The 27,329-nt window shown below is 45.3% G+C and overlaps 1 protein-coding gene across 2 annotated transcripts in view; it reads right to left on the bottom strand.

Annotated features, from left to right (window-relative positions):
* The window catches only part of ETV4 (ETS variant transcription factor 4), a 39,312-nt gene extending 12,218 nt beyond the window's left edge, over positions 1-27,094 (bottom strand). Inside the window, exons 1-8 of one of the 2 annotated variants that reach the window (XM_035136399.2) lie at positions 26,893-27,094; positions 25,620-25,721; positions 25,379-25,475; positions 23,503-23,550; positions 10,019-10,072; positions 8,502-8,628; positions 7,237-7,311; positions 5,094-5,344 (exon numbers count right to left, since the gene is read on the bottom strand). In XM_035136399.2, coding sequence (XP_034992290.2) covers positions 5,094-5,344; positions 7,237-7,311; positions 8,502-8,628; positions 10,019-10,072; positions 23,503-23,550; positions 25,379-25,475; positions 25,620-25,679 — 712 coding nt within the window. In that variant the 5' untranslated portion in view covers positions 25,680-25,721; positions 26,893-27,094. The remainder of the gene's footprint in view (positions 1-5,093; positions 5,345-7,236; positions 7,312-8,501; positions 8,629-10,018; positions 10,073-23,502; positions 23,551-25,378; positions 25,476-25,619; positions 25,722-26,892) is intronic. The other variant, XM_060281418.1, reaches the window with a different exon arrangement.
* Positions 27,095-27,329: the final 235 nt, after the last annotated feature.

Raw genomic sequence — 27,329 nt, 5'->3', positions numbered from 1 at the left:
GAAATGAGTGGGGGGGAGAGGTGCAGCCTGCTTGAAAGTGACCTGTAGCTTTCTTTTAAGAAAGGAAGGAAGGAAGGAAGGAAGGAAGGAAGGAAGGAAGGAAGGAAGGAAGGAAGGAAGGAAGGAAGGAAGGAAGGAAGGAAGGAAGGAAAGAGAAAGATGGATAGCTTATAGACTTATTTTGTCATTTTTGCCCCAAAAGGAGAAGAACACTGAGTTTGGGGAAGCAGTTGAGTGTGGGGTGGAAGTCTGCAAGCTTTCAAGATTCATCAAAGTGATAGAATGGCTGATGAAGAATTCTATGAACCCGAAAAGCTTGTACATATCCATAACATAATCAATAGCTTAAGAAAAAGCAGCTTTTGAAAAACACACAAAACGGGCTGTGTGATTGTACATTACAAAACATTTTTAAATTTTTAGTTGAACGCATACACCGTGTCAACAAAAAACCCAAAAAAACACGGTCAACGGTTACAGCTTAAGACAGACACAGTCTTCCCAGATCATGCTATAAGGCAGGCATCCCCAAACTGCGGCCCTCCAGATGTTTTGGCCTACAACTCCCATGATCCCTAGCTAACAGGACCAGTAGTTGGGGAAGATGGGAATTGTAGTCCAAAACATCTGGAGGGCCTGCTATAAGGTATAAAGTAGATCATTCAGGGCTAAACTTCTATTTACCTCTGTAAGACATAGCGTCTTTGCTCACCACCCTCCAAAAGTTGTTGGGACTCCAACTCCCATCAGACCTAGCCTGGGATGATGGGAGTTGTAGTGTAGTAAATATCCGGAGGGCAAAAAATCGGCTACGGCATTTATCATTAGCCCCCTTTTACATTCCTCCTCCCTCGTTGTTGTTGTTGTTTAGTCGTTTAGTCGTGTCCGACTTTTCGTGACCCCACGGACCATAGCACGCCAGGCACTCCTGTCTTGCACTGCCTCCCGCAGTTTGGTCAAACTCATGTTCGTAGCTTCGAGAACACTGTCCAACCATCTCGTCCTCTGTCGTCCCCTTCTCCTAGTGCCCTCAATCTTTCCCAACATCAGGGTCTTTTCCAAGGATTCTTCTCTTCTCATGAGGTGGCCAAAGTATTGGAGCCTCAGCTTCACAATCTGTCCTTCCAGGGAGCACTCAGGGCTGATTTCCTTAAGAATGGATAGATTTGATCTTCTTGCAGTCCATGGGACTCTCAAGAGTCTCCTCCAGCACCATAATTCAAAAGCATCAATTCTTCGGCGATCAGCCTTCTTTATGGTCCAGCTCTCACTTCCATACATCACTACTGGGAAAACCATAGCTTTAACTATACGAACCTTTGTCGGCAAGGTGATGTCTCTGCTTTTTAAGATGCTGTCTAGGTTTGTCATTGCTTTTCTCCCAAGAAGCAGGCGTCTTTTAATTTCGTGACTGCTGTCACCATCTGCAGTGATCAAGGAGCCCAAGAAAGTAAAATCTCTCACTGCCTCCATTTCTTCCCCTTCTACTTGCCAGGAGGTGATGGGACCAGTGGCCATGATCTTGGTTTTTTTGATGTTGAGCTTCAGACCATATTTTGCGCTCTCCTCTTTCACCCTCATTAAAAGGTTCTTTAATTCCTCTTCGCTTTCTGCCATCAAGGTTGTGTCATCTGCATATCTGAGGTTGTTGATATTTCTTCCGGCAATCTTAATTCCGGCTTGGGATTCATCTAGTCCAGCCTTTCGCATGATGAATTCTGCATATAAGTTAAATAAGCAGGGAGACAATATACAACCTTGTCGTACTCCTTTCCCAATTTTGAACCAATCAGTTGTTCCATATCCAGTTCTAACTGTAGCTTCTTGTCCCACATAGAGATTTCTCAGGAGACAGATGAGGTGATCAGGCACTCCCATTTCTTTAAGAACTTGCCATAGTTTGCTGTGGTCGACACAGTCAAAGGCTTTTGCATAGTCAATGAAGCAGAAGTAGACGTTTTCTGGAACTCTCTAGCTTTCTCCATAATCCAGCGCATGTTTGCTATCCTCTGCCCTTTCGAAATCCAGCTTGCACTTCTGGGAGTTCTCGGTCCACATACTGCCTAAGCCTGCCTTGTAGAATTTTAAGCATAACCTTGCTAGCGTGTGAAATGAGCGCAATTGTGCGGTAGTTGGAGCATTCTTTGGCACTGCCCTTCTTTGGAATTGGGATGTAGACTGATCTTCTCCAATCCTCAGGCCATTGCTGAGTTTTCCAAACTTGCTGGCATATTGGGTGTAGCACCTTAACAGCATCATCTTTTAAAATTTTAAAAGTTCAGCTGGAATATCATCACTTCCACTGGCCTTGTTATTAGCAGTGCTTTCTAAGGCCCATTAGACCTCACTCTCCAAGATGTCTGGCTCAAGGTCAGCAACCACACTGGGGTGTACGAGACCTCCATATCTTTCTGGTATAATTCCTCTGTGTATTCTTGCCACCTCTTCTTGATGTCTTCTGCTTCTGTTAGGTCCTTACCACTTTTGTCCTTGATTATGGTAATCTTTGTACGAAATGTTCCTTTCATATCTCCAATTTTCTTGAACAGATCTCTGGTTTTCCCCATTCTATTGTTTTCCTCTATTTCTTTGCATTGCTCATTTAAGAAGACCCTCTTGTCTCTCCTTGCTGTTTTTTGGAAATCTGCATTCAGTTTCCTGTATCTTTCCCTATCTCCCTTGCATTTTGCTTGCCTCCTCTCCTCTGCTATTTGTAAGGCCTTGTTGGATAGCCATTTTGCTTTCTTGCATTTCCTTTTCCTTGGGATGGTTTTCGTTGCTGCCTCCTGTATAATGTTACGAGCCTCCATCCATAGTTCTTCAGGCACTCTGTCCACCAAATCTAAATCCTTAAACCTGTTCCTCACTTCCACTGTGTATTCATAAGGGATTTGATTCAGATTGTATCTTACTGGCCCAGTGGTTTTTCCTACTTTCTTCAGTTTAAGCTGGAATTTTGCTATAAGAAGCTGATGATCTGAGTTACAGTCAGCTCCAGGTCTTGTTTTTGCTGACTGTATAGAGCTTCTCCATCTTTGGCTGCAGAGAATATAATCAATCTGATTTCGATGCTGCCCATTTGGTGATATCCATGTGTAGAGTCGTCTCTTGTGTTGTTGGAAGAGAGTGTTTGTGATGACCAGCTTGTTCTCTTGACAGAACTCTATTAGCCATTGCCCTGCTTCATTTTGAACTCCAAGGCCAAACTTGCCAGTTGTTCCTTTTATCTCTTGATTCCCTACTTTAGCATTCCAATCCCCTGTAATGAGAAGAACATCCTTCTTTGGTGTCATTTCTAGAAGGTGTTGTAGGTCTTCATAGAATTGGTCAATTTCACTTTCTTCAGCACCGGTAGTTGGTGCATAAACTTGGATTACTGTGATGTTAAAAGGTCTTCCTTGGATTCGTATCGAGATCATTCTGTCATTTTTGAGATTGCATCCCATTATAGCTTTTGCCACTCTTTTGTTGACTATGAGGGCCACTCCATTTCTTCTACAGGATTCTTGCCCACAGTAGTAGATATGATAGTCACCCGAACTGAATTCACCCATTCCCTTCCATTTTAGTTCACTGATGCCCAGGATGTCGATATTTATTCTTGTCATCTCATTTTTGACCACATCCAGCTTACCTCCACTCATGGTTCTTACATTCCAGGTTCCTCTGCAATATTTTTCTTTACAGCATCGGACTTTCCTTTCGCTTCCAGGCATATCCGCAACTGAGCGTCCTTTCGGCTTTGGCCCAGCCGCTTCATCAGCTCTGAATCTACTTGTACTTGTCCTCCGCTCTTCCTCAGTAGCATGTTGGACGCCTTCCGACCTGAGGGGCTCATCTTCCAGCGTCATAACTTTTATATGCCTGTTGTCTTTGTCCATGGAGTTTTCTTGGCAGGGATACTGGAGTGGCTTGCCAGTTCCTTCTCCAGGTGGATCACGTTTAGTCAAAACTCTCCACTATGACCTGTCCATCTTGGGCGGCCCTGCATGGCATAGCTCATAGCTTCTCTGAGTTATTCAAGCCCCTTCGCCACGACAAGGCATTGATCCATGAAGGGGCCTCCCTCGTTACAAGGAGAAAACATAGCAAAGTATGAAAATGCAGGGGAATGGGGAAGAAAGAGGTAGAGAAAAGTTAGCAGCCTGACAGACAATTAACTAAGCTCCTTTTTCCACCCCCATCCCACCCCCAAAGCTCTGTGTTCCTGAACACGTGCAGAGAACTTTTTTATTTTCTTTTTAAAAACGTTCTCCTCCTTTCTTTTCTGAGAGCCCGCAGTCCCCCTTTTTCCTCTGGGAATCTGCTTTCCTATTCCCGCAGGAAAAGGGGAATCAACTTTGGCCTTTCAAGATGTTGACTCCAGCTCCCATCCTTCCCCAGCCAACATGGCCAATGGACCGGGATGGATGGGAACTGTATTCTCAACATCAGAAGGGCTGCAGGTTAGCCATTCCTGGTAAAAAAAAACAACACCACCAAAGCAAGTCAGGACCACTTCCAAGTTTCGTTGGGAGTTCGCTGGCTTCGTCCCAGCAAAGGAAGATTGGATACAAAAACTCACGCAATATGCAGAAATGGCGAAACTTACTGGAAGAATAAGAAATCAAGATAACAAACCTTTTTTATATATAAAAGAATGGAAATGTTTTACTGAATATTTACAGATAAATGGTAAACAGATATGAACACTGGCAGGATTACTGTAAGAACCTGCAGTTTGATAAGAGTATATATTTAAAGTAGATGAATAAATGAACCAATTATTCCGCATATTGGATATGCGGAAGATATTAAAAATAAATTCAAGGAACTGCAGAAAGGGGGGGAAGTAAGTCAAGTTTTGAATGCTAAAATGATTGTAGAATTAGTGAAACGTATAAACCTGAAACCTGCATTTAAAAATTTTATTTTTAAAAAAGGACCACTTCCCTGTTTTGGGTGCTCCCACCCTTCAGAAGAGGGGCCCCACCAAGATGACTCTCCAGGGCTAATGGGCTTTGGTACGCTGTGCTGAAGAAAAAATACTAGTACCCCTCATCTCTCTCACACGCACACGCCCCACAATTCAGCTTGACTCTCTCACTGCCTACCTGCATCAAAAGCATAGTCCATCTGTTCCTGCTTGATGACTACTCCTGTCGCGTACCGGGAGCTGCCACCGGCCCCCAGCGGGTTCGCCTGGTCATACATTGGGTCATGGTACTCCTGCTTGAAGCCCTGAGCAGGGTATGGGAGGCATGGGGCAGACAGCGGGCGCTGATAAGGCGGTGCGGCATCCGATCCCAAGGCTTGAGAGGTGGGGAAGGATTGGCCCATCTCGCCACGCAGCTGATATGAGGAGCTGGAAGGAGGACAGAAAGAGAGTGGGCATAGAGTAACAGGGTTACAGGCTTCAAGGGAACCCCGGTGATCATCTAGTCTCACCCCCCTGCCCAGAGCTGGGTGCAACTGCAGGCTTTCTGTTTAAAACGCCTCAAACGCCTCCAGTGAAAGCTAACGTTTAAGAAACGCACTACAGTCGTACCTTGGAAGTCAAATGGAATCCATTCTGGAAGTTCCATCCGACTTCTGAAACGTTTGGAAACCAAAGCACAGCTTCTGATTGGCTGCAGGAAGCTTCTGATTGGCTGCAGGAAGCTCCTACAGCCAATCGGAAGCCACGCCGGACGTTCGGCTTCCAAAAAATAGTTAGCAAACCGGAACAGTCACTTCCGGGTTTGCGGCGTTCCGGAGCCAAAATGTTTGAGAACTAAGCTGTTCAAAAACCAGGATCGACTGTACAAGCTGGCCAGCTCCCCCATACAAAGCGATGTGAGTTTACAGCCACCACTTTTTGGTAGAATCGCAGAACTGTGGAGTTGGAAGGGACCCCAAGGGTTATCTAGTCCAACCCCCTGCAATGCAGGAATCTTTTGCCTAATATGGGGCTCAAACCCACAACCCTGAGATTCGAGTCTCCTGCTCTACCGACGGAGCTATCGCCCATCTTGCGGCAAAGGCTCTCAGGCACGCAAACGTGCCTCCTCCATCTTCATCGGGCTTCCAAGCTGACCAAATGTGCATGTCTGAGCTCACCATTTTTTAACTTGGATTTTGTACTTTTGTTTTTTTTCTTTCTTCTTTTTATAATAATTTTTATTGATTTTTTCTTTATAGAGACAAAACATACACAACATATACAATAAACTCTGTCCCTTCATTTTCCCTCCACCCACAAGACCACTTCTGCCACCAGTGATACCCATGGGCATTGAGAAACAAAGGGGTCCATTTTTAAGCTGGGTTTGACCTCCCCCCTCCCTCCTCCCCCCCCCCTGCCACTGAGAGGACAGAGGCGGAGGAGCTCTGAGGTTTGGCTTATCCCCCAGCTAATTCTTCATTATAATTCAACAACAAAACCACAAATAGAAAAAGAAGAAGAAAAAACATGAAAAAAGGAAAAAAGGGAAAAAAAAACATCTAAATTCCAAATCTTATTTTCTTAACAGTTTGTTTGCGGCTTCCACGATTCTCTTCCTCCTGGATTTCCTAACTTCTTTAATTAATTTTGGCGAGTTTTCTAATCTAATTCAAAATCTTATTCTTATTATATTAACTTAATCCCCCTCCGGGGTTGCGGTGCTCATCTCGCATTATTGGCCGAGGGAGCCAACGTACAGCTTCCAGGTCATGTGGCCAGCATGACAAAGCTGCTTCTGGCGAACCAGAGCAGCACATGGAAACACCGTTTACCTTCCTGCTGTAGCGGTACCTATTTATCTACTTGCACTTTGACGTGCTTTCGAAGTTACTTTTGTAACTTAGTAATTATAAGCCTACCTTCAATCTGCTACTGTAATCGCTAGAATATGTAAGTAAATACTACTTTTATTTCTTCACAAAACAATGTGTGTGTGACAGTTGGCTTTTTGAGAGGAAGGGGTAATATCAGAAAAATCCAGCCTGCCTTATACCGGTAGCATCCTGGGTTTTTGTTTCTAGAAGGTTAAATCCACCTTGTCTTTGCTTCCAAGTTTAAACCGCAAAGGATGCTACTCTGCTGATCTCGCTAGTGTGAGCAAGGAAGGATGACAACTAGGCAATATATCCTCTCCTGGTGTCTAAATCCATCCCTACAGAAACACTAAAGTCTTTCAAGGACTCCTGGCATTCGGTGGCTGGAGGTCAAGCTTGAGCCTCCAGGATTGGTTGGGATGCATTGCGAAACGATACCTACTCAATGCCATGGCTCACCTGTGCTCCATAAGGTATGCCCGTCCGGGCGCAGCCTGGGGTAGGCCGTGGGAGCTCACAAAGTTTGACTCTTGCCTAGAGAAATACGCAGGCATCAGTTGCAGACAGATATACACCTTACTTCCTCCCAGTGACCTCTTCCACTTAACCCAGCATAACCCGGACACATGGTAACTCGTGCGATTCTCAAACACTTGCTCGTTTTTCTTAGCGACCTCATTCTCCGGGTACAGATCATTACGTAGCCAACAGGGTGGGTTTGATTTAAATCAAATTGATTTAAATCACTAGTAAGACTTGATTTAAATCATTTTTTTAAAAGAAAGACTCATTCTTGCTGGTATAATCTTAATATTTGCAACCAGATGGAATAATAAATTTTCAGAGTAGTATTTACAGTTATATCAAAAATAAGTGGTTTGGGTATACTATTAGAAATACATAGGCAGGTAATTATGAAATTATTGTGAGGTTTAAAAAGTTAACTGTTTATATTTGGATAACTTTTCTGCTGTGCTTTACTGGAAAGAGAAAAACAATCCCTTCCCTAATAACAATTTGAACCATTTTTTTAACTAAAACAATAACATTATAGCATATGTGTCCATGTTTGTTAACTGATGTGGTTAAACAATTTTTTAAAAAGACTTAGACTGAGTTTTAGCACACATGAAAAACTTAAAACAAACACTTTTTTCCTGATGAATAGCCTTTGGACTATAATATAACTTAAATAGAAAACTAGCTTTAGATTTTTCCTCCATAAGCATTTTATTTTAAAAATCCAATTTAAATTTTTAAAAATCCAATTTACATTTTTAAAAATCCAATTTACATTTTTAAAAATCCAATTTAACTTTTTTATTTTTTTAAAAAAAATCATTGGTTTTTATCCACCCTGGTAGGCAAAACCATGCACAAAAGGAGAGTATCAGCAGAAGCAGGGAAACCTTGAAGTTTGCAGCAGTATAAAAAAGTATTGGGCTGGAGGAGCCCTAAAAGTTGGGGAGGGATGGATGGGAGGGAAATCTCAAAAGCAACCCAATGTTTAGTGGGCATGGAATGCTGGCTGGCTGTTTCTGGGGTGGGGTGGGGTGGAGTGACCAAGAAAAGGGCATGTCTTGCTGACCGGACGCTTGAAGAACAGATTGCCAGCACATCAATTCTTAACGCTTTCAAGGAACACTGGAAACGCATCTCACAATGACAGGCGTGCCTCTGGTTAATGTCAGATCAGGGGAGATGGGTTGTAAGCCACTCATTACCTGGCATAAAGGCATTGCTCCCCATTACGGTACTGGTAAGGCTGTCTGCGCCGGCAGGACCCCGCCGCTTCCGAACATGGGCTCTGAGGCTCCTTCTTGATCTTAGCTGGGGGGCTGTGAAGGGCTACTGGGAAAAGGAAATCGAGGTGTCAAGGCCTCCCGACAGGAAAGAGCCCGTGGTTCTCCAGAAGCCATTGGACTCCAACTCCCATCAGCCCCAGTCCAGCATGGCCAATGGCCAGCCACCATGGGAGTTGTAGTCCCAGCATTTGGAAGGCCAAGCCTGGGCAGTGTGTATGGAGGCCCTGGGCTGCACAGACAGAAAGACCCACAATCTCGGCCTCACTCCAAAGGAAAGCAGAGCAAGAAGAAGGCGTATAGGCCCAACCATCTCAGGGATGCTACTTTCGATTTGTGTAGGGTTTACTCCTTAGCCTTTTCTTCTCCCGGAGATATCCCACAAGGCAGCTTTAGGATCAGAGCTTTCCTTCTGCCCTTCCCAGGTGGACGAGCCCCGTCTGCCCCTCACTTCCCTATACAGCTCATGCAGAAACCGCCTTCTTGACTGTTGGACCCACTCTTGGTCTCATCCACTCAATCCGCCGGAGCCTATCTTTGCATGCAGCGAAGTCCCTAACTCATCGAGGGTTTGATAATAATAATAATAATAATAATAATAATAATAATAATAATTTATTATTTATACCCCGCCCATCTGGCCGGGTTCCCCCAGCCACTCTGGGCGGCTTCCAACAAAATATTAAAATACAGAAATTCATCAAACATTAAAAGCTTCCCTAAACAGGGCTGCCTTGAGATGCCTTCTAAAGGTCTGGTAATTGTTGTCCTCTTTGACCTTTGGTGGGAGGGCATTCCACAGGGTGGGTGCCACTATTGAGAAGGCCCTCTCCTTGGTTCCCTGTAACTTGGCTTCTCACAGCGAGGGAACCGCCAGAAGGCCCTCGGCGCTGGACCTCAGTGTCCGGGCAGAACGATGGGGGTGGAGACGCTCCTTCAGGTTTGAGACCCTCTCCTGGTTTAGCTGGCCAATCAAAGCCATTGCCCAAGTCACCTTCAAAGGTAGCCCCACATAGAGCGCATCGCAGTAGTCCGAGCAAGAGATAACTAGAGCATGCACCACACTAGCGAGACAGTCTCTGGGCAGGTAGGGTCTCAGCCTGCGTACCAGATGGAGCTGGTAGACAGCTGCCCTGGACAATGCCAAAAGCATTGTCAGTGTTCAAGACGGGGAGGGAGGGGCTGGAGGGAAAGCATTCAAGGAGGGCACAAAGCATGATGGGTGTGACTGGGATAGAGTCAGGCAGAGGGACTTTGAGGGCCACATCTGGCTTTCGGGCCTGAGGTTCCCCACTTCCCAGTTCAGCGCATTTGGTTGTGCGAAAGGGATCAGGCATGCTGGCGTCTCAGACATTTTCATCACCTTCTGGCTTCTCCCCACTAAAGCCCTACCTTCCCCTCCTCCTCCTCCTCGCCATCTCCCCAGCCATAGTACTTACAGTTTTCTGAATGAAAGTCAGGCACAAATTGCTCATCGCTGTCTGGAACTTGAGCTGCAAAAGGGCAAGAGAGAAGGGGGAGCGACGTTTGGCATCGAACTCGGCACTCTATTAAAACCAGGCTCCAGAAGAAATAAGGCAGCGGGGATTGTGGGGAGGGGGGAGGGATGTGGAGAACTAGCTTGCACATGAGATGATGGGAAAAGGATCACACTGCCAGGAGACGAGAGCCGGTTTCCCCCTTGGGACTTCAGTCACTTCTACGTAATCTTTTCCCCCCAGTAGGTTCGCCCATTAGCACGGCTGGCTGTTTTCCTTCCTCCGGAGGATCAAAAACTCAGGTGTTCTGCCTCCTTTCTCAATGGGCAGCACTGATCTCTTAGCGCTTCAGGCAATGCTACGATAGAAGCCCGGGCTAGCTCCGTCCGGCTCAAGAGACAGGAAGGAAAAGCCACCAGCTCTGCGCAGCCAAGGGATCCAGACCACAGTAAGGTACAAGCAGCAAGAGATAAGGCAAGCCAGACCAAGCTGCTGGTGAGAGCCAGTGTGGCATAGTGGTTAGAGTGCTGGACTAAAAGCTGGGAGACCAGGGTTCAAATCCCTACTCAGCCATAAGCTTTTTGCTTGACCTTGGGGCATTAACTGTTTCTCAGCCTCACAGAGGGAAAAGGAGAACCCTGGGAACTGTAGTTTGTTAAGGGTGCTGAGGGTTGTTAGCAGCGTTAGAAACTCAGGTGTATAACTTATTCGCCAAACAGCACCTTAAACCTAGGCTGCCATCACCACCATGGAACGTCTAAGTGCCATTTCTTTTCGTTGATGTTCGTTGTTGTTGTTCATTTGATTTCTACGCCACTTTGTATTTTAAAGGAGAACTCTCGAAGCGGTTTACAACACATTAGAACAGGCACCCCCAAACTTCGGCCCTCCAGATGTTTTGGACTACAATTCCCATCTTCCCCAACCACTGCTCCTGTTAGCTAGGGATCATGGGAGTTGTAGGCCAAAACATCTGGAGGGCCGCAGTTTGGGGATGCCTGCATTAGAACATCAAATAAAACAATGCAAAATAAAACAAATCCAAGGAAAATACTTCAGTAACATTTTGCTTTCCCCAGTCGCCAACCTGGCATCCAGAGATCTCCACGTGGTCACAATTGGACCTGCACTAGACGCAAAACATGCCCGGCCCCCGGCTAATTTTGAACCCTGGTTGTTAAGAGACCCCAGATCCCCACGCAGAGCTACAATTTCCAGATTGGGGAAGGGGAATGGGGTCTCCTAAGAACAAGAACAGGGTGGAGATACACTGCTGCATGATTTTTATTTATTTTTTACTTGAATTTATATACTGTACTGCCCTATAGCCAAATGGCTAAGACAGGGGTCCCCAAACTAAGGCCTGGGGGCCGGATGCGGCCCAATCGCCTTCTAAATCTAGCCCGCGGACGGTCCAGGAATCAGCATGTTTTTACATGAGTAGAATGTGTCCTTTTATTTAAAATGCATCTCTGGGTTATTTGTGGGACATAGGAATTCGTTCATATTTTTTTTCAAAATATAGTCCGGCCCCCCACAAGGTCTGAGGGACAGTGGACCGGCCCCCTGCTGAAAAAGTTTGCTGACCCCTGGGCTAAGAGATGGCGAAGGGAGACTTTTAAATGCAAGGACAAGGTTTCTCCTGGATATAGGAATGGGGAGGAAGCCAGGAAAGGGTTGCCATATGAGAGTAAGAAATGTTACAGTGCCCAGGTAGGAACACAGATTATATCCCACCAGGGTTGGGCAGCCTATTCACTGCAGAAAGGCAGCTAAATGCACACATATCCAATGTTAAAAGCTAAGTGGCTTCTGTGAAAAGGGATCTCCTGCCTTTATCTGTTCTGTGATCACTCTCACTTCCATTAGGTTTCTCAAGCAATAGTCTAGGTTAGGGAATTAAACAGCACAGTCCTTATATATTGTGTTCAACGAGGTTTACTCCCAGGTAAACCTGAGCTCTGCGAGTGCAGCTTTCTCCCAACTGAAGTGCAGAGTGTTTGAGGACCAGGACAGGACATTTGCAGGGAAAGCAAAATGTTTGTTTACAAAGCTATTGTACTACCAACCTTACTGTATGCTTGTGAAATGTGGACCACTTATAAACGCCATCTCCAACTCCTCCAAAGAGTCCATCAACAGTGTCTCCAAAAAATTTTACATATCACTTGGGAAGACAGGCGAACTAATAATGCCAGTGTTCTGGAAGAAGCAATGATCACCAGTGTCGAAGCAATGATTCTTCAACATCAACTTCGTTCGACTGGTCATGTTGTGCGGATGCCCGATGATCGTCTTCCAAAGCAACTACTCTATTCCGAACTTAAAAATGGAAAGCGCAATGCTGGTGGTCAACGAAAGAGGTTTAAAGACTCTCGCTAGGCAAATCTTTTATAAATGTAGTATAAACACCGACAACTGGGAAACACTGGCCTGCGAGCACTCCCATTGAAGAACAGCCGTGGGCTTTGAAGGCACTCGAACTCAGGACTCATGGGAGAAAAGTGTAAAGAGGAAGGCATGCTTGGCAAACTCTCACCGTGATCAATTCCTGCCCGGAAATCTATGTCCCCACTGTGGGTCCAGAAATGGCCTCCACAGTCACTTGCAGACTCACTTTTTAAACTGATCGCCAAAGAAAAAGACTCCCAGGTAAACAGATATGGAGCCACAGGTGAGAGTTGAGTGCAGGGTGGGGACCAAAGGTGGACAAACTATCCCAGAAGGAGCAGGACATCATGAGTTTGACTTCAACCCCGGAGGCACACTCCGTTGTCTCTCAAGGCAGAAAGACGCCGACAAAGCAGATCTAGGGTTGCAGGCCAAGAACAAGTCATACTAAATTATTATTTTACCAGGGATAGCTCTAAAATGCTACCATGTCAAGTTGAAAAAATTGTCGAAAGACACTTTTATTAAGAAACCAGAAGCTTTTTTACTGGGAATAGTAGGGGAGGAAATCCCCCAAAAGGACACTACATTCTTTCTGTATGCCACAACTGCCGCGAGGCTACTACTTGCGAAGAATTGGAAGAGTCAAGACATACCACCAACTATAGATGACTGGCAAATGAAGATGATGGACTTTATGGAACTCACCGAACTGACTGGGAGACTCTGCGACCACGAAGAAGAGGAGGTGAAGGAAGGAGATTGGAAGAAATTTACCGTATTTTTCGCTCCATAAGACGCACTTTTTCCCCCTCCTAAAAAGTAAGGGGAAATGTCTGTGTGTCTTATGGAGTGAATGTGTTAAGTTATATCTTGGAAAATATTGTAATATTTAATATCCTTTAGTGATTTTAATATCCTTTAGTGAATTTAATATCCTTTAGTGTTTGAGGCTGTCGGTGTAAATATAGAAGAATAGGTTAAGTTTAAAGTAGATAGAATTGGGTGATGTATTGAATTTTAGAACTGCCAAAGATGATCTGATATGAAATTCAGATGGAGGGGATTGTGGAGAGTCACATACCATTGTTTAAGGAAAATTAGGAATTTATAAATAATATTTGTGTTTGTTTGTTTTTCTGTTTGTTTGTTTGTTTTTGCTTGTAAAATGAATAAATATTTATTTTTTTTTAAAAAAAATGCTACCATGTCACATAGAATGAGGTATTATCTCTGAAATCATAAGAATAAGCAATCCACTGCCCAGTTTCGCTGGCACTTTAAATCCATCAGTCTCAATTCCCTGAGCCACCCCCGCCTCAATCCCTTCCCTGGACCATTCAGGTTTCTTTCAAATGCATGTCTTGTTTCCGCTTGCGTAGTATAAATAGAACTTCTCTGAGAGGCTGGTGCTTTTTAATGCCTTCCACATGGCACTGAATTAAAGGGATATTCCACCCTACTTCGACCTGGCTTGAACTAATGAAAGGAAAGGGGGGAAAGCTGGGGGACTGAAAATGGAATACCAATACGTTCCCCCCAAAAACCCGAGGCCTTCTTGTTAGGGCTGATGGAAAATGAAATTTTAAAAGCAGACGAAAGACTGTTCATGTACGCCACAGTGGCAGCGAGAGTATTAATAGCCCAGAGATGGAAAGTGCAGGAACTACCTACAGTTGCGGAATGGTGAGTGAAGATGTTGGAATATCTAGAGCTGGCAAATTTGACCAGGAGGACACGAAATTCAGAGAAGAGTGGAGTAAATTTATGGACTATGCAAAGGAGAGCTATAAGAATTTAAAGACTCTGGCGGGCATAAATTGGATCCTACAATGTTGATTTAATACGAGTATAATCTTTTGTATTGAGTTAGCATTTAATTTTGGGAAATTGTAAAATGCGCGAGTAAAGTGAATTGAGGTACCTACTTAAGGGAGGAGGGAAGTCAAAGCCTGATAGAGCTACGTAATGTACAAACGTAAACTGTATCTGTTGATGTAAAGAAATCTGAGAAAAACAATAAAAATTCATTGCTTTTTTTAAAAAAATGGAATACCAAACATAGGAAGCTGCCTTCTCCCAAGTCTTACGGTTATTGCCCACAGTCACTAGCAGTGCCTCTCCAAAAACAAGGGGAAAGGACCATATTTTTTTTTTAAAATAAACATTAAAACAACCCCTTCCCTATATAGGGCTGCCTTCAGATGTCTTCTAAAGGTTATATAGTTACTTGGCTCCGGGGTCGCATAACTCCATACCCTCCAACATTTCTCTGATGAAAATTGGGATGTCCTAAGGAAAAGTGGTGATTCTGGGATCAACTCAGAAACCGGGACGGCTTCTGTAAATCCGGGACTGTTCCTGGAAAACAGGGACAATTGGAGGGTCTGGTAGTAGGTATTATTATTTTAAGTTATTCAATTTATGTATACCACCCTACATCCGAGGATTACAGGTTCGGTTTATAGTAGCCCCAGTAGAAGGAAAGTTATACAGCAAAAGTTATACAGCAAAATGTGCTGGCAACCTTCTAACTGGTTTCTGTACCCTATACATTTAAAGTGGCATCATACCACTTTACACAGTCATGGTTCCCCAAGGAATACTGTAGACCTCCAATCCTCACGCAACTACCATTCCCGGACTTCCCTGGGAAGCGGAATCAATTGCAAAACCGCTCCCACAAGCTCCTTTATTCAGCCCCTCCTCTTCCATTATCAGAGCTTTTATCTTTTCTTACTTTTAATGCTACATTTGGGCAACTGCAGCACCCGCTCATCGCGTTTACCGATGGACACCATTTCATTATTATTTGAATGGAAGGTGATAACTTCATATGGACATCTACTGGGTGTGTCATGCCAATCAAGTATGATTTAAAAATAAATAGATACAAGGCATAAGCTGCCATTCCAGGAAAAAGCACGTGTGAACGTAAAACACATAAACGGAACGAGATCACAGCCTTGAATGTACATTACAGTAGGGAGAGGCAGAAGACAGATCCTGATCTAGCTGTAGATCTCTGGCTAATTTGAAGTAGATAAGCAACGATTTCTGACTCCCAACTGTTTAACAACGCCAAGAAAATAATTCCCACCCATGCCGCATTATACTGCTGAAGTGAAGGAAGCAAGGAATGATACTAGGAGTAGATTTGAAGGATTGTGAGCTCTGTTCCATTCTGGCGTACTGAGGGGAATCTTGGGGTCAGAATAGCTTGATTCTAAGTGCTAAGTATTTTGCATCAAGCTCTTATTGGTGGATCTCAAGGTTCTAGTAAACACAGACACACACACACACACACACACACACACACACACAGAGAGAGAGAGAGAGAGAGAGAGAGAGAGAGAGAGAGAGAGAGAGAGAGAGAGAGAGAGAGATGGAAGCCTGAAAGGATCTAAAGTAGGAATTGACAGCCTCCCGTAGCAGAGGAGTTAGAATACTGGATTTGGTTTTGGGAGGTTCAAATCATCGTACAGAGGGGAGCTCACTAGCTGACTTTTGGGCCACACCCTCAGCCTAATAAACTCAAAGGAAAGATTGGGGGGGAGAGAAACGGGGAGAGATAGTCCTGTATCCATTCCATGGGGGCGGAAAAATCGAATCAGGCTAATGCACAGAAAACTAGTAAGTCCTTTGGATGAAATGCAGATTATTTAAAAAAAAGATTTAAATAAACAAAATAAAGAAACAGGAGGCCCAGGTGCGAAATCAGCCTCACCCAGTGCAGTTGAGTTGAAGGAAGACCCCACCCCGCCACAAAAAAATACAATATTCACATATGCCTTCATCCTCTTCTCCTGGCATGTCATTCCTGATCCTGAATGTTGCAAAGAAGCGATATGCGTTCTGGGAAGGAGCCCTATTCAGCTCAAGGGTCTGCTTTCTAACCATTCTTGTTTTAACGTCACTTACAAAACACGGGATGTTAAAAAATCCCTCATGTAAGATCACTTGCAAAATAATATTCCCCAGAGTTTATTATTGTCATCATCCACCATTCTGAATTAACGAATCTCGAGAATGACTCCTGAAACGACATGCTTTAGAAGGGGGAGCTTTTCTTGCTTGATCAAAATTATTTATTATTTCATAACAGGTAGATAGTTAAGAGCTTAGGCAGTTTCAGCGGTGGGTGCCTGGCGCCCCCCCAGTATTCGGCGCCCGGGTGCCCCACACCCCTTGCACCCCTGGTTAAAGACGGCCCTGTATCCCCAAGGAAGACCGTTTCACTGTCAAACAGCTCTTATTGTCAAAAAGTTATCCCAGATTTACCACAGGAATCCTTCCAAATGCAGAGCTATGGAGATGAATCACATCCCAACCATATATTCTGCATGGATCTCCTTAAAAACATTATTTTTCTTAAAAACATTATTCTCCTTAAAAACAGCATTTCGTTGGAATACCAAGCTTGCTTACCTAGAAGCAACACACCATTAGATCCAAGTGTACTAACCAAGCAAGCATCCCTAGGATTGCAGCCTTAGGGTCCCAACTTCAAATCAATGTGGCCCCCTTTTAAATAAAAACAGATAATCGATCGGTTTTGTGAAAAAAGGACTCACCATCTCTGCGTATCCGCAAGCCAAGGCTGGAAAGACATCTACCATGCCATGATTCAATTCGCCCCGGCCAAAGCATTTGAACGAGGCCAGACAGTAGGAGTGCTCAACATTTCCTCCTAGAGACGGCAAATTTATTCCTCTCTAGCAGACATTGGGGTTGACTGGCAAGCAACCAAGAAGCCCGGAAAGCTCATCCAAGGTAGCTGGAGCATCTACCTTAATAGCACAGAGAGCTGCTGCCTTATACAGAGCCAGGCTGATTTTTTTTCTACTTAGCCCAGCATCAAGCACTTCAAGGCTGCTAATGGTTCTCCATCCAGAAGTCTTCTTCCTTCTCCTGCTACCGAATCACTTTCTCAACTAGATGCTCAAAAAGGAACTTCTGCACACAAAGAAAACAGTCCACCGCTGAGCTGTGGTTCCTTCCCTGCAAAGGACTCCATCAGATGTGTTTTCGATACCAGCAGCCTCCAAAATACAAAATAATGAATCGGGGAAAGATGGGCAGGGGGAGAGGGAATCCACATTTCTCTTCACATCTGCAATAGGCTAAAAATTACCAGGATACTCAAGAAGCAGAGACTACATTGCCTAAGAAGCAGGGAGAGGGTTTTTTGTTTTGTTTTTTTAAGCAAGCAGCTGCTTTCAAACAGGCCAACGCATTTTGGTTCAAGGCACATACAAAAAACAAGTTGTGAAATGACAAAAAAAGAACCAGGGTCTCAATCTGAGGCTCCCTTTGAGCTGGGGGCCACGCAATCGGCTAAATTGCAACCTAGTATATAACTAAAAATCATAAATAAATAAAATAAAATAAAATAAAGAGATATCCATGGAGCCTAAATCAAGGGCTCTTGCCTCCAGTACAGTACCTACATAGAACCTTCATGATACAAGATCGAACGCCAAATACTAGAGGCAAGCAATGAGGGATTATTCTCTCTCATCCTGCCTTGCAAGAAAGCTTCCAGAGGCTTATGACCGGCCACAGGACTAGACAAGTCTTTGCTCTGATCCAACAAAGAGTTTATTATAGTCATGTATTTCCATCTTGCCCGCCACCCACTTATAAGGCAACAGACCTCATTCTCCAGCAGCAGCTTTATTTAAAAGCTTGCCTGCTAACCAAAGGCAAGCAGAAAATCATAGGGTTGGAAGGGACCCCGAGGGTCATCTAGTCCAACCCCCTGCAATGCAGGAATCTCAGTTAAACCATCCATGACAGAAGGCCACCTGACCTCTGCTTAACAACCTCCAAGAAAGGAGAGTTCCCCCCCCCCCAACCTCCCGAGGGAGACCGTTCCACTGCCGAACTTTCCTTCTCCACAACCAGCATCAAAATGCAGCCGAGGGGCAGACTGGCATATTTCTGCAAATTTGTCTCTCTGAAAGCCGGTGGCCGTCTGCACACCTTGTGGCAGTGAGTTCCGTATGTTAACTCTGTGCTGTGCCGTATGCTGTCCCACCCGCAGCTCCTGAAACAAATGTCAGGATTACAGATATAGGAGCCAATAAATATCCGTCACAAATCAAAACGGCTGGTTTGGACGTAGCCTTGCCACTCGTAACAGATCGCCTTGTCACACACCTCCAGCCAGTACACTTGGCAGCAGAAGGCTTTTCTTTTTTTTAACTAACCTGTTGGCTGTGATGGAAAGGGCTTCTCCTCTTCCACAGCCAGCATGGAAATGCAGAATAATGGAAACACAAACAAACTGTGAAAATACTAAATGTATAGGCAACCAGAAGACTTCACATGTACAATGTATCTGAAAAGGCAAGTAAGATTCAGAAAGTGCAATGTTCAAAATATCAAAAGTCCCATATAAAGTGCCAAAAGTCCAATTGTAAAGTGCTACGATGTATCATGCGTCCTCATCTGTTTTCTGACGGGTGGCTAGCTTCTTCCCCGTTTCACTGGTGTAGTTTCCTCAGGGGACAGAGTCTGTCCCCTGAGGAAAATACACCAGTGAAATGGAGAAGAAGTCTTCTGGTTGCATATACATTTAGTATTTTCACGGTTTGTTTGTGTTTCCATTATTCTGATATTACTACCGTGCTGGCTGTTATTGCTGCTAGCATGGAAATGCAGGCTATTTTTTAAAAAATGCTATTTAAAAAAAATTAAATTAAATTGGACATATTATCTCTATTTCACAAGTGTTTTATGCACTACAGTTGTGAAATGCAGCACTGTTATTTGTTTCAATGCTATTGCTCCTGTACACTTTAGGAGTCCCGTTGACTGTGGTTTCCATGTTATTTACAAGGCTGGCATGCAGGGATCTCTCAAGAGTCTGTTAACACGCTCACATCGCTCAAATGAAAATCACAACATCTGCTGTGCGATGATGCCCTTTATGATTATAAGCCATTGTGATCCCAGATAAAATTCCCACACGTTCCCCCGCCCACCCCGGAGGGAAGGGAAGGCTGGGCCACACAAACCCCAGCTGAGCTCAGCATGTGTGCCGAGACGGGAGGGGGAAAAGGCACATTCAAGACTAGCTGAACGCCAGCTAACATTGATCGGCTGCATTCCCCAAACCAGCTCCCAGCATCCTCTCATTTTGACACCATCCCAGAACAAAGCCTGTCAAAAAGAGGTGCGGTCATCACCTGTCTCCGAAGTTCCAATGTACGCCAAGAAATCTGAGATCGCAGAGTTTAACCATTGCATTGGGGTTGGGGATCGAAGCCTTGGCCCCACAGCCCTCCCCATGCCCTTGGCTCAGTGCCTGTCCTCTGGCACAACATTGCTGGGCAGGATCTTAAGTCTCACTGGGGAGCAGCAAAGGATAAATAAAACTGCTAGCACATTTGCAAAGCTTAGCAAGGTCTGGTATGGGTTCAACTTGGATGAGGGACGATGTGTTGAGATTCCTGCATCGTAGCGGGTTGGACTCACGTGTTCGAAACTCAGGTATACAAGCTAGGGACCAAATGGCTCCGTAAACCAAGGTTGCAGTCGCCAAAACAGAATGTCTAGCTGCCATTTTGGGGCAAGACGGCTCTAAACTCAGGGAATGTCACACATTAAAAACTCAGGGAAGTTTTCAACGTGTGACATTTTAATGTATTTTAAATTTTTGTTGGAAGCCGCCCAGAGTGGCTGGGGAAACCCAGACAGATGGCCGGGGTACAAATAATAAATTTATTATTGTTGTTGTTGTTATTATTATTAAGTCTTATTTTTCAAATGGTGGACTGACTGGGATGGATTATCAGTTAAATATCGGGCTAGTTCAGATGACAACCTTGAACTAGGTTAAGAGCTCTAAGAAATTAAAGAAGAAAAGTCACTTTTATCTAGGGACAGTCCACAAAAAATATATTCAGTGCCGGATTTACGTATAAGCTAAACAAGCTATAGCTTAGGGCCCCATTCTCTTGGGGGGGGGCAAAAAAATTAAAGGGGAAAAAACTGGATGTATATTTCCAAAATATAAGATTTTTTTAATTAAAAAAACCTACATACAGCAACAGTGTTTTGTGTTGTGTAGGCTCCTATGATGAAGCCACGGGCCCATAGCTGCCAAATTTTCCCTTTTCTCGCGAGGAAGCCTATTCAGCATAATGGAAAATCCCTTTAAAAAAGGGATAACTTGGCAGCTATGCACGGGCCCTGCCTGCTAGCCTGCTCCCTAGGATTTCACTGGATCGATCATTTCCATATGGCATATATTCAGCACAAAAAACAGTGACCATTTGCTGTTGACAAAGGACAGCTGAACATATAAAGGGCCCCATTACCTTCAGTAGCTTAGGGCTTCATCAAACCTAAATCCGGCCCTGTATATATTGGCTGATTCCAACCTTTTTTTCTTAACGGTGACACGGACCATTCATAACGTTAAGAATATTTTTCACAACTCAGAGCACAGCAGCAGGGTGGGGTAAGTGAAGACAAGCTGCAACAATTCACTATAACATTGTTCACTGCTCCGGCCGCACGCGAAAAGCATTTTGGTTCCTGAAATTCATCCTGATAGCGCAGGTAAAATATCACGGATAGAATTCTACAGTATTGCACCTCCAGATGGTGGAGATGTCAGGGGACATCTTGGTGGCCCAGGCATCTTCACTTGATCGCAAGTGGCACAATAGGCAGGTGCAAAATGCACATGGCTAATTCTGAACACTGGTCGGACTAAACAACGCCAGCATCCCTTCCAACTCTACGATTTTTAAGTCCCCTGCAGATTCTGATATCGATGGCAAATGCATTGCACAAGCTGTTTCCAAAGAGCTACCCTCCACAATTAGCAGAGGATCCACAATTAGCAGAGGGCTGTTATTCCCGCTTTGCACAGCATATCCAGGAAGATCAGGTTAAAGGTTTCTCAGTCTGCATGTCTTGCCACTTCCAGATGGGGAGGGCAGCCCTCCTCTGAGGGTGTCATGCTTAACCCGCCACCTACCACCCAGAATCTGTATTTTCCTATTGTCCCTATTCCCCAGAGAGAGGCACAAATTCCCCAAATCTAATGAATCAACGTATCTTTTTGCTTCACTATTTTGTTCCGGCAAATGCTTTTTTTCTTTTCTTTTGTCAGTTCGATGTGACTGAGCTGCAAGAGTTGCAACTCTTTGAAAGTTTGAGTTTCCTCTTTTAAATCCCTGGAAGTTTCAGTTCCAAGCGCATGGGGTTCATCTCACATATTTGTGAAATGTACACACATGGACCTTAAGATACCAAGCAAAGGCACGGCCTGGCATTTTGGGTGCCGAAAAGCTCTGCTTCTGTTGCTAGAATGTTATGGGACAACCATGTGCTTCTGTCTAGTCAATCTGGAACCAAAATAGCCTTGGATAGGCTTGTACAGAGGAAACCACATTAAGAGTCTGGCGAACTTCGGCAGTACTGAACAGGAGGGAGGGAAGTGATCCTCTGGGTGAGAATACTCTAGGCCAGGAATGGGGAAACTTTGGCACTACTTTTGGAATACACGTTGAAGTGAAAGCACCCAGAATCCATTCCCTCTCTCCCATTGTTTGTCAGATATATGTTCGATGAAGACGCACCATATGAAACCTATTTCGACTCTAAGCTTCCCTCCTCCCCGAAGCTGGAAGATCTCCCCTTCACAAATATAAAGCAAGGGTACTACATTTCTTCTCAAATATCCTCAGACCACTGCCAACACAATCAGCAGATCTTAGAGCATAGAATTCTAGTACAGGAAATGAATTTCTGACATACTAAGCATTTTAAGAAAAATAAAAAAGCGGAAGCGGAAACGCAACGCCCAAGCTTCTAGTCCTTATGTTTATTGCAATATAGCTGACCACACACAGTCACAATTACATACACCAAGCACCATGCAGTACTACCAATAGGACTGTCACATTCTTTAGGCAATATTGAGGGTGGAAAGGGAAATTCCAGAAGCAGAATATACCGTGCAGATTGTTCCTGCATGTACTGGGCCAACTTTGCAAAACCTATTCCATTTCTAGGATCCAGACTCTCAAATTATTTGGAACCTGTTGAAAATAGTTTCCTAAATCATTTGAATGCAGGAAGGGGAAAAGTTTTGGAGAAGATTCTCTCTAAAACCATGAGATCCAGTAGCTTGCTTTTTAGGTATTTATAAACAGAAGCCGTGTTTCAAGATGCTCAATTCCACTGATAAATTATTTTCCTTCCAATTATTGGCCATATGAGAAATAAGCACCAAGCTACATTGTGGCACTCAGTTGATAAATCTCCTGCAGCAATATGAACACATCTGTGAGTCATCTTGGTGGAATTCCCCCTTACAACACACACTTTCTTCTTTCTTTTGAAAAATTGGTCATCAGTGCCGATGGGATGCCTTTATGACTTAATCTTAGCTACGTTCCTGGGCGATTCACTGCCCGAGAACAATGGCAAGTGAAGTAAACAATACAATTTCTAACCCGTTTAAACCTTTCTCAAAATGTCAGGTCCCTAGATCCACCGCCTCCAAGAACAGAAGCCAAAAACTCACTTCAAAGCTGCAATTAACTACTATCAGCATTAATTGGGCTCTCGGGGAATCACCAGGTTCCCCCTTCCCAGGCCGACGTCAGTCGAGAAGCAGAGAAACAGTGGAGTGAGATATTATAACCTAACAAGCCAAGGGGAAAAGGAAACTCGAAGCCTTTAATTTCTTTTTTTCACAGTGTGCCTCATTCAAAAGTTTAAAAGCAGGTGGCAGATCTTCAGATCTGCGAAGGAGATGAAACTCCCTGCAAGTTTAAAGCAAACAAACGTTTGTCCCAGGCCGGCCCATTCTGGAAAAGGAAGTTTTTTTGGGGGGGGCATGCCAAGTTCCTTTCATAAGCAAATAAGAACACAATGGTGTGATTCATACTCCCAAGTTTACCCAAGCCTGAGCTACATATGCAAAAGTCTCTAGAAGCAGAGGGGGGGGGGGAGGTGGCCAAAGAAGATGAAGGGGAAGGGGAAGGAAGGGGTTGGCCAGTGAAAGGAATCCAACAGCTCAGCCTTACCTTCAGTCAGCCAGGTTTCCTGAAACTGGTTCAGGTCGTGGAAGAGATCTGCAAGAGAACAGGACGGGGTATGATAGCCATGGAGCTTCGGCAGCAGAAAGACAGCAATGTGTTATACGTAGGGCGGTTCGGAAACTTCAGCTGGTGCAGAATTCAGCGGCCAGGTTGCTCACCGGAGCAAGATAGTTTGAGCATATTACACACCGATCCTGGTCCGACTGCACTGGCTACCATTTAGTTTCCGGGCCCAATTCAAAGTCCTGGTTTTCACCTATAAAGCCTTAAACAGCTCAGGACCGCAATGCCTCAAGGACTGCCTCTTTCCCGGACCCTAAGATCATCTTCTGTGGCCCTCTTTACGTGTGCCTCCTCTTCGAGGGGTCCGGAGGATGGCAACACGAGAACAGGGCCTTCTCTGCAGTGGCTCCCTGTCTGTGGAATGCTCTCCCCAAGGAAGTTTGCCTGGCGCCTTCATTATACACCTTTAGGCGCCAGGCAAAAACGTTCCTTTTTAACCAGGCCTTTGGTTAATCCGATTTACATCCTATGCCCTTTTAAAATGTGGCTTTTGGGGGGGGCTGTTGGGTTGCTGTTTTTATTTTTATTAGGTATTTTGTGGTTTTATACCTTGCACCATAGTATCATAGAGTTGGAAAGGATCAGGAGGGTCATCTAGACCAACCCCCCTGATCCAAGGAATCTTTTGCCCAACGTGGGGCTCGAACCCACAACCCTGGTATTCAAAGTCTCCTGCTCTACTGACTGAGCTATCTATCACCCATCTTGCAGCAAGGCTCCCAGGCACACAAGTGACAGGAGCCTAGAACACAGGGGAACTCAGCAGAGCTTAGCTACAGGTAAGCTTGCGCCCTGCTTCTCCAAGCAGCCCAGGTTTCTGATCTCAAGGTCCAACTGGTGATGCAGCACAGTTAAAACAAAAACAACAATTAGATCTGTACACCACTCTTCATCTGTAGCTCTCAGGGGCAGTTCACAACATAAAATTACGATTTAAGAAGCGCAAGATACATTAGGAAAACAGAAACGAAAACAAACCGATAATCCCCTCTCCCACAACACATTTAAAAGGCCATCGGATGTCCATCAGCCAAAGGCCTGGTTCAGGCATCCCCAAACTCGGCCCGCCAGCTGTTTTGGGACTACAACTCCCATCATCCCTAGCTAACAGGACCAGTGGTCAGGGATGATGGGAATTGTAGTCCCAAAACAGCAGGAAGGCGGAGTTTGGGGATGCCTGGCCTGGTTAAAGAGCAACATTTTTGCCTGGCACCTAAAAATGTATAACTAACACATCAGTCAAACATCCCTGGGGGGAATATTCTACAAACGGAGAGCAGAAAAGTTTCATTATTTTGTTGCCACCCTCCAGACCTCTTATGAGGAAGGCACTTGGAGGAGTTGTAGCTCTCCAGATGTTACTGAGGTTGCAAGTCCCCTTCTCCTGCCTAAATCTGTTAGCTGGAGGAATGTAGCAACTGCACCAGGCAGCCCCTCGGGCAAGGCTGCAGACAATTCCAGAGGCTGTGCAATGACAGCATTGGGAAGCCTAAGATACATGAACTGAAGATAACCAGGCCTGCTTCAGAAGTGTCAAAAAAAGAGAGAATCCAAACATTGAGCATTAAAACTCATGGAAACCCGTGACAAGCTAGGGGGTCACACGAGAAGGGATTCCTGCTCAGCCTCAGTTCCTCAGTCTGTAAAATGGGAGCAAAAGCTGTACCAAAATATCATATTTCAGGTCACGGTGTTGCATCAGGATCTTTTTATTCCAGTGCCAACAGGCTTCACGCAGGTGGTATATTCAAGTGGTCCCCATAGATAACCCACATTCCAGGATCTCCCACATACACACCTTCGGGGTCTGGGACGTGGGGTATCCCTGGATCCATGGATTTCTTCCGCGCAGCCATCACAGCTCTGCCTTCCAGGATGCCATTTCCGGACGGTTTCTGCATTTGAAGAAGAAGAAAAATAACACATGTGACGTAAGACAATGCTCGCCTCAACTCTAGTCTGATCTACAGGCTGCAAAGCTAAAAGGCAAGGCCGACCAGGAAAGAGGTCGAGCGGTTAGATTCTCCTTCATCGCTCACCTGTGCAGAAGTGTAAGGCACCTGCTGGTCCAAATATCCTTTCATCCTCCCATCAGTCATGGGTGCGAATGCCTCGCCAACATGGAGGGCCAGCAGCAGACCCTGCAAGGAGAATTGCATATAGGACAAACAAACAGGTACCAAAATCGTGCCCCACAGCAGTCGGGACACGCTGAGCAAAACACAAGGGTCGCAGAATTGCATACAAGTCAGGTGATATTGTGTGGTTGCTCCGTATGTGGTGACGGCAAAGGGCCGGGGGGGGGGATTACAGCCCCTTTCACTGACCCTCTCTTTGCTGCTACAAGCAGAAATACCCAAGCGGGGGAAGTCCTCTCCCCACACTCCACAAATTGAAGGGGAAAGACCCCCTTCAGAGGAAGAGGGTGCTCAAGAGAGAGGAGTAAGTGCATTTCCTAATCTCTTCCCTAGTGCCCTAGATCCCCTTTCAATCCCAGCCCCATATGGACCTCTAACCCTTCACCCCTCCAACCTTCACCCCCCTCTTCCCACGGAGCTCCCCTCCTGGATTTTGCCTCCTATTGCCCCCCCTTTTCTCAGCCTCTTCTCTTTGCTTACTTTACTTTACTCGCGTTTATTCCCACCCCCGGGGGGGGGCGGGATTGCTCTGCGCCCTCCTCCCCATGTTGACTTCAACACACACACACCTCTCACTTCAAAACCCACCTTTCCTCAAAACCGGCTTCCTTGTTTGCTCTTCGCTTTCCTTAGCCTAAGACTGCACGCGTGTGCCCACTTACCTGGGAGTAAGCCCCACGGGACCCAGCGAGACCTACTTCCGAGTAGATACGCATCAGGGTCGCGTGAGGAAAGTCTCCCGCCCCTAGTACTCTTTTCCATTTGTCTCCCATTCCTTTGGCTACCCGCCTCCCTCCCCCCCTCCCCCCGGGTCTTTCCTACATCCTGACTCCCTATCCAAAAATCAGCTCTCTCCCGGACTAGGCCCCAGAGATGGTTCCCACGTCCTATCCCCTCCCCGGTATAATTTACGAAAAGTTCTGCGACGTGAGGCGAAATCGCCACCCCATTTGCCTTAAAAAGTTATCTTCCCCGCCCCCTCACACAGTGCCTCTTTTCTGGGGGGACGCAGGGGGAAGCATACCCCTAAACGTTTGGTGAATCTTTGCACTTTTGTCCATTTACTGTATCTGTATTTATTTTTCCCGATCTGAACTATAAAATGGTGATTTTTCTGTAGTCAAAATGAGAGTACCCCTCAACGTTTTTTAAGAAAAAAAAGAACTGCCCTCACCTGAGATTGGAAAAAGAGTGGGGGGGTCAGTCCAGGTCTTTGCAGTCGGCCCCCACCGCAGGGCAGCTGATCCTCGATAACAGAGCTACGCTACTTCGCGTGGGACGGAGCCGAGTAAGGTTGCTCCCGCCTCCAGCCCGGGAGTCGTTTCCTCTTTCACAGAAACAGACTCTTTTCTGTTTCTCTTTGTTTCATTGACTTTGTGAATGGAGGAGCGGGAGGGGCGGAATCCCCCCGCCTCGGGCGGGGGACACGCTCGGCCAATCAAGGCTCCGCGTCGCCCTCATCCAGCCGGGGAGGGGCGTGGCTTGAGCGCCCCGAGCCAATCCGCGCGAGCTGCTCTAAGATTCATTCACGGCTGGAACTCCCATTCATAAAAAAAGAAGCACAAGAGCGCCCAAAGTTCATTCATAAAAGGCTGTGGAAGGAGGGAAACG

Source organism: Zootoca vivipara, chromosome 13 (genome assembly GCF_963506605.1).
Source record: "Zootoca vivipara chromosome 13, rZooViv1.1, whole genome shotgun sequence".
NCBI classification, from domain to species: domain Eukaryota; kingdom Metazoa; phylum Chordata; class Lepidosauria; order Squamata; family Lacertidae; genus Zootoca; species Zootoca vivipara.
This window is presented reverse-complemented; position numbering and strand designations above follow the sequence as displayed.